The sequence below is a fragment of the Lipotes vexillifer genome, unplaced genomic scaffold (genome assembly GCF_000442215.2).
Source record: "Lipotes vexillifer unplaced genomic scaffold, Lipotes_vexillifer_v1.1 scaffold1837, whole genome shotgun sequence".
Taxonomy (NCBI): domain Eukaryota; kingdom Metazoa; phylum Chordata; class Mammalia; order Artiodactyla; family Lipotidae; genus Lipotes; species Lipotes vexillifer.
In genome coordinates, this window is record NW_006773077.1 from 112984 (window position 1) to 121063 (window position 8080).

General features: G+C 39.0%; 1 protein-coding gene across 1 annotated transcript in view; it reads right to left on the reverse strand.

Moving 5' to 3' along the window:
• Window positions 1-5352, reverse strand: part of RUBCN (rubicon autophagy regulator) — a 39664-nt gene extending 34312 nt beyond the window's left edge. Inside the window, exon 1 of the mRNA XM_007448009.1 lies at window positions 5206-5352. Coding sequence (XP_007448071.1) covers window positions 5206-5244 — 39 coding nt within the window. The 5' untranslated portion in view covers window positions 5245-5352. The remainder of the gene's footprint in view (window positions 1-5205) is intronic.
• Window positions 5353-8080: the final 2728 nt, after the last annotated feature.

Here is an 8080-nt window from a genome sequence, read left to right on the forward strand (position 1 = left end):
GGCGGGGGGAGGGGGTGGTCCTGGTCGGATGAATTGGGAGATTGGGATTGACATATATACATTAATATGTATAAAATGGATACCTAATAAGAAACTGCTGTATAAAAAAACAAAATAAAATTCAAAAGTTCAAAGAAAACAACAACAAAAAAAGAAATGTCAAAAGACAAGCTAGGAAAAAATATTTGCAATACACATTACAAACAAATAACTAATTCCCTTAATAAATAGATTCCTCAAATCTGCGGGAAAAGATTGACAATCTAAGGAAATGGGGGTAATACAGGGAAAAGTTCACAGAAAAATACTTTTTTAAAAAAATTAATTTATTTTTGGTTGTGTTGGGTCTTCATTGTTGCACGTGGGCTTTCTCTAGTTGCAGAGAGCGGGGGCCACTCTTCATTGCAGTGTGCGGGCTTCTCATTGTGGTGGCTTCTCTTGCTGCAGAGCACAGGCTCTAGGCGTACGGGCTTCAGTAGTTGTGGCATGTGGACTTACTAAGTTGTGGCGCGTGGGCTCAGTAGTTGTGGCTCATGGGCTCTAGAGCACAGGCTCAGTAGTCGTGGCACATGGGCTTAGGTGCTCTGCGGTATGTGGGATCTTACCGGACCAGGGTTCGAATCCGTGTCCCCTGCATTGGCGGGCGGATTCTTAACCACTGCGCCACCAGGGAAGTCCCCGAAAAATACTTCAATGGCTCTTATAAATATCTTTCAGAGTAAAAGAAATGTAACTTTTCACCTATTATATTGGCGACAGTTTAAAGTTTAATAACACCCTATATTGTCAAGGGTATGAAGAATCAGATCCTCTTATACAATGCTGCTGAGGGCGTAAACAGACATAACTTTCTGGAGGGCAATTTCGCCATAGCTAACAAAACTGAAATGCAAATACCCTTTAGCCTAAGAATTCTACTTCTAGGAGTACCCTATGGTAAAGGGCAAAAGGACCCATACTCAAGGTTATTCACTGTACCATTGTTACTAAGAGCAAATGCTTGGAAGGAATCTAAATGTTTATTACCAGGAGACTGATTAAATAAATTATGGTACATATATAGAATGAAATATTATAAAATGACAGCTGTAAAAAAGAATGAAGAACCTCTTTATGTAATGGATTGGGATGAATTACAATCACATCAAGTGAAAAAAGCAAGGTGTAGAGTAGTGTTTATAGTATGCTTTTATTTGTATGAAAAATCAAAAGGTGTAGCAAGAAAATTATTCATATTTGCTCTAATAAGCATAAAAATTCTCTGGAAGGAAACTAGAATACAGTAGTTACCAATAGGATTGGAAGGAAACAAGATATTTACTGCATGTGGTTTTATACATTTTGGTTTTTTAACCATATAAATGTATTGTCTATTTTCTATTTTTTTTTGGCCACGCAGTGTGGCTTGTGGGATCCTAGTTCCCAGACCAGGGATTGAACCTGGGTCCTCAGCAGTGAAAGCGTGGAGTCGTAACCACTGGATGGCCAGGGAATTCCCTGTATTGTCTATTTTAATTAAATATTTTAAAGCAAGTTACAGAGTAATAGATACAGTATAATCTTAATATTTTAAAAAGCATGTACATGCATAGAAAAATATAAGAGAATCTACCAAAATGTTAAAGAGTGATTGTTATTACTTGATGTTGAGATTATGGGTAATAACTTACTTTCTTCTAAACTCTTTTTGGTATTTCCCAAATGTTCAGCAAATAAAAACATGTATATTACTTATATATTCAGAAAAGAAATATACAGAGACTTTCCTGGCAGTCCAGTGGTTAGAACTCCACGCTCCCAATGCAGGGGACACCGGCTCGATCCCTCGTCAGGGAACTAAGATCCTGCATGCCACACGGCGCGGCCAAAAAAAAAAAAAATAAATAGGAGGGATGACTTGGTAAAAATACATTTTCTATTATTCTCACGGCATATAACCTACCCTCTTTCCTCCATGTCTCCTATATAAACAGGGCATAATGAAAGCCCCTACTTGGAAGGGAGGGCACCCCTGGAATATTTAGCCCCAGGCCCCACAGGAGGCCAGTGCGTTATGACTAGTGGCGGTTGCTATTTTTTAAATTGGGCCATCTATACTGCAAAGTACAGGTTTCTTCTTAGTGTTGGAAAAGGTGGGGGGAATCTTTGCACTTCTAGTCAGCTGAGAAATCTCAGGGATTAAGCGTCTCCATGTTTCTAAGCAGCAGAAAAGGGGTTATCAAATATACCTTGCGTTATGGAAAGACTAAAAGGTAGCCCAGATGCAGGATGTCAAGGAAAACGAGATCCCTCTAAGAATACGGTCATGATGTTAGAGTTTCCTAAGGCCCTGAGTGATTAAAAAAAATACACTTCACATTCCATAACACATCCTTAGGAAAGCACGGAAGAGATATGGCCAGCATGAATCATTGTATCCCTTCCCCCCTCCAAGAGCACAACACCCAGAATAGCTTCCTGATGACACAGCAGCCAGAAGCCTTTGAAAGCCTTAATCTTTAGGGAGGAAATGAAAAGGAAAAACAAGTCCTTAATACAGACTTTAATTTTTAGGTCTTTACAAGGCAGAACTGAGCAGCAGTGAAGTTGGTATGGATCTTTCGTCTTTAATTCTTCCCACTAGAGCCTGTAGTTGCTAAATGTATGTGTGCATGACAGATTTGTCTGGTTTGCTCTGCTTGCACTTACTAACACTACTGCTGTTTTGTAGGTGACCGTTATCTTTTAACAGTTTTCATTCTGCTGACCAGGTACCTTCACAGATCTTATTACTTACTAATAACAATAATATTGTGTTGCATTTACCAAGCATCTTCCACTTGGGAATTCCACTGACTTTACTATTTCATCATGACACATATTCTGTTTCTGGCACAGATGGTAAAACTGTCTTCAAATATAGTAAAATGATTACTCCAGATGACAATGTAAGATGAGTAATAGAGCCAAGAAAAGAACTTTTTTGCTATCAAGATGAAAGTACTTTAACCACTAAATGACAGTGCCTCTAATCTGGTAGCTATCTTGGTCATCAGTCTGGGAAACTTGTATTGGGTTTTTGTAAAACATGTTGGCGTGGTTCCCAATTCTGGCTTGGGAGACTGAGTAGCTGACAATGCCACAGATCAGTATTAAAAATATCAGGAGGAAGGGCAACCTTATGAGAGAAAATAAGTTTGTTTTGGATCATGTTGTACTTGGCCTATAGGACAGCCAGCCAGATGATAATGTATAGCAGACAGCCAGACAGCTAGTCTTGTGGATCTGAAGTTCAGCAGAGATGTCTGAGCTGGGGGTAGGTAGTATATAGGTGACAGTTAAAACAACACAAGTGAAGGAGACTGTTTCAGAAAATGTACAATGTAATAAGAGATAAGGACATAGGACTGGACTGTATTAAAAACTAAAATCCGAGAGGAAGAGATTCCACGGACATAAACTAAGAAAGAGTGATCACAGAGGTAGGAGAAGGTCTCCATAACATTGGAATAATGCAGTACGAGGCAAGGTCTGATGATGTTCAACAGTGAAGAACACAAGACAGTGTTCAAAGGAGAAATGTTCACTGGATTTGGTAACATGGACTTACTTAAACTTCAGTAGCAAGAACAACAGTGGTAAGGGCAGAAACCAGATTGCAGTGGGTTAAATTATTTGTTTTGTAAATTCCAATGGTCATATTTTTTTTCCTAGGACAACATGTAACTTGAAGCTTAAAAAAAAATGAGGGGAACATTTATTAATTATTTCCTATGTACCACGACTGTGCTAGGCAAATTTGTATGCCATTTCATTTAACCTTTCCATCAAACATTATGATATAAATAATATTATCAACATTTCTACCGATGAGAAAAGGCTCAAAAAAGTTAATATCACCTAATAGTTAAGACTGACAGACAACTTACTACACTTTCTAAAGCTTTTTCAGGTATTATCTCATTTAATTCTCACAACAATCCTATGAAGTACATACCAGTGTTATCGCCTCATTTTACAAATGAGGAAACAGAAGCACTAACAGTTATGTAACTTACCCAATGCCACAGAGTGGTGAAGCTGAGATAAAATAAGAGCAGTCTGACTCAAAAATCCATAATTATTACTACAATGTCATTTTTTCCCCCCAAGGACCTGAGCAATTTCAATCCAGGTTCTGTCTGATTCCAAAGACTTCTGTCAGTCTACTATACAATGTTGCCTCCAAATTCCTGGAATGAGGTTTTAATAATGATGACCATTAAGATTCAGCTCTTTAAAGGATAAAAATTTTCCCCATATCTTCAAAGTTCTTTAGAAAGAGGGCCTCATTTTTAGAACTTACTCTGAATAAAGAAAATCTAACCTAAGCCAACTTTTCCACTGAATTCTGAAAAAACTCAACAAGAACACTGGTTTAAAGAGTTTGTTCAGAGGTGATATATACATATATTTAGAAGGGAGCGTAGCACATTAAATCCTATCAACTATGAATATCTTAATACCAATTAATTTTTTCCAGTGTGACTGCTAGTTGAGAATAAATTCTGATTAAAAAAGAAAGACAAGTCTGGCTTAGAAAAAAAGAGTTTCAGGAAAGAATACTAAGGCCTTACATGGGAAGAGCATGAGTGTTTGGGAACACAAATTATGCACATATTTGTGAGGTTTGATTTTTAAAAAGTAGGAGGATCAGGTCCAATGACCCACTTGACAATTTCATCCAGAACCAAACCTTATTTAAAACATTGCAAATGGAGTAACTACCATTGAGAATTAAAGCAGAAACCATTGAGTGTTAGTAGATTCCACTCATTTTTAATACTCAAAGCTTATTAGAGTGTTTGAGGATACTTAGGAAAAGAAACAACATCAATAAAGTTTACATAGAAGAAAAACGTAAGCTATAACTAAAACTATCACTCACAAGCATCAAGTTATCAACAAAGTGATGCTCACAGGATAGTCTAAAATGACAATATCCTGTATTTCTCAGATGCATCCTAGGATACTCTTAAGACGAATATCTCTTAAGAGGAATATCTCAATGATTCATCATCATTGTCCTTATCCTCCTCCTTGTTATCATATATTATAGTCTTGCTCTCAAGGACTCAGAGACTAGTTGCCTTCATCTACTCCCTGCCCACAACTTAATGCAACTATTTCTTTCCAACAAGTGATTCAGCCAATCTGGCACAAAAAGAAAAGAAGGGATCTACATACCTGGTCATGGATGAGCCCATGATAGAGGATGCTCTGCATGTCCCTGCAAAGCCGCTCCAGGCCACCATACTTGGACCAGACATTGGGGCTGTTAGCTGATACTAAACCCTCCACAGTAGTCTTCAAATTACCCAGCAACTGCCAGTGCTCCCTCCTGCAAGGGCATCAATTATACCAATGATTAGTTACTTTGTTGTACCTGATCCTGACCACATCAAAGAAAGTCTAAGACAAGAAGCCTCCTGCCCCACATCCTAACATTCTCTCCCCTATTAATTTTTTACTTGAGTATAAGACCCAATTCTGAGAGGACTGAAGTTGTAAAGAACACTAAGATTTTGTTTTAAAACCCTCATATTGGGACTTCCCTGGTGGTCCAGTGGGTAAGACTCTACGCTCCCAATGCAGGGGGCCTGGGTTTGATCCCTGCATGCATGCTGCAACTAAGAGTTTTCATGCCACAACGAAAAAGCCCACGTGCCGCAACTAAGAGTCTACATGCTGCGACTTAAGAAGTCCACATGCCGCAACTAAAGATTCCACATGCTGCAACAAAGAGCCGGTGCAGCCAAAATAAATAAACAAACAAACAAACATATATATATATATATAAAGCCCTCATATTTACATGGCATATTGTGCTTTGTAAGGTGATCTTCATCTACTATCATTCCATCCTCATGTAAGTAGCCTATAACCCTGTTTCTAGGAGTGTGACCCATTAAGATCCGTTTCTGGACAATGACATTACATGGGCAATATATAAAGAGATGAGAGCATTTGCTGAAAACCAGAAATCTTTCGTCAAACAAAAAAGCCAAAAACAACTGTTTATTAACTATATTTCCAATACTAAGTACATATATCTGTACACAAATATTATGGATAAGAATACAAATTGCCCATGATTTTCCCCCTTAATTTTTTAACCTAAAATTGAGACAAAATGTTTTAAGCTTGTACTGAGCCACTTAGGACATGTCCCCAAATCAATCAACTATTGGCTTATTCCCTTGCACCATGTGAAGTACTTTAGTGTAAAAGTTTGAAAATTATTGCCCTAGATGATTGTCAAGGTTCCTCTCAAATTCCCAGCATTTTCTCAACACAGCTTCCAACCCAATAAAAACTCAAAACCAGCTGCAATTGAGTGAAAAGAACTGGATACACAGAATCAAACTGGATAAGGAAAACATGAGGAGATGAGGTGTCAAACTCCTTCTCTTGGGCCCCCAATTGTCATGTTGTACACTTTATCTAGCCCTTTCATTTCTTATTAGAATACTACTCTTTCCTCTTCAAGGACAGTCCTGGGAATGGTTATAATTTCTTCAAGGAACTTTCACTATAACTATTTTAATATCATTTAAATACCTATTAGGGTAGGAGGGTTCTGAACTGGAATCCTTTCTAACTCTCATACATTTTGTACACTTTCTGAGCCACTTTTAAAAAGTGGATGAAGAGAGTAAAGGCAGACAAATAAAATAAAATGAATGAAGCTAGGTCTGGTACAGGAGTATTATCTAAAAGGGGAAAGCCAAATGGATCTCACTCTGGTTTTCTCCTCTGAAAGCCTTGAGACCAAGAATTTATTCAAACTGGGAGACACCAGGCTTTTTTAACCTTACATCATTAAACATTTGAGTCACCAGACTCCCCTGTTCTATTTCTTTTCCCCCCCGCAGTTTTACTGAGAAATAATTGACATATAACATTATATTAGTTTAAGGCATACAACATAATGGTTTGATATATGTATACGTTGTGAAATGATTACCAGAGTAAGTTTAGTTAACATCTATCACCTCACACAGTTATAAATTTTGTTCCTTGTGATGAGAACTTTTAAGATCTACTCTCTTAGCAACTTTCAAATATACAATACAGGGGCTTCCCTGGTGACGCAGTGGTTGAGTCCGCCTGCCAATGCAGGGGACACGGGTTCGTGCCCCGGTCCGGGAGGATCCCACATGCCGCAGAGCGGCTGGGGCCGTGAGCCATGGCTGCTGAGCCTGCGCGCCCGGAGCCTGTGCTCCGCAACGGGAGAGGCCACAACAGTGAGAGGTCCGCATACCGCCAAAAAAATATATATATATATACAATACAGTACTGTTAACTATAATCACCATGCTGTACATTACACCCCCAAAACTGACTTATAAGTTTGTACCTTTGGACCACCTTCATCCATCTCCCCCACCCCCTCATCCCCTGCCTCTGGTAATCATCAATCTGTTCTCTATTTCTACGAGTTTGGGTGTTTTGGATTCTACATATGTGAGATAATACAGTATTTGTCTTTCTCTGTCTGATTTATTTCACTTAGCATCATGCCCTCAAGGTCCATTCATGTTGCTACAAATGGCAAGATTTCCTTCTTTATGGCTAAATAATATTCCTCTGTGTGTGTGTGTGTGTGTGTGTGTGACATTTTCTTTATCCATTCATGTGTCAATGGACACTTAGGTTGTTTCCATGTCTTGGCTATTTTAAATAATGCTGCAATGAACATGGGGGTGCAGATATCTTTTCAAGAGAGTGATTTTGTTTCCCTTGGACATATATCCAGAAGAATTGCTGGATCATATGGTAATTCTATTTTTAATATCCTGAGGAAATCTCCATACCGTTTTCCATAACGGCTGCCCCAATTTACAATACCACCAAGAGTCCCTTTTTCTCCACACCCTTGCCAACACTTGTTGCCTCTTGTCTTTTTTTTTTTTGCGGTACGCGGGCCTCTCACCACTGCAGCCTCTCCCGCTGTGCAGCACAGGCTCTGGACGCGCAGGCCCAGCTGCCATGGCTCACAGGCCCAGCCACTCCGCGGCATGTGGGATCCTCCCGGACCGGGCATGAACCCTTGTCCCCT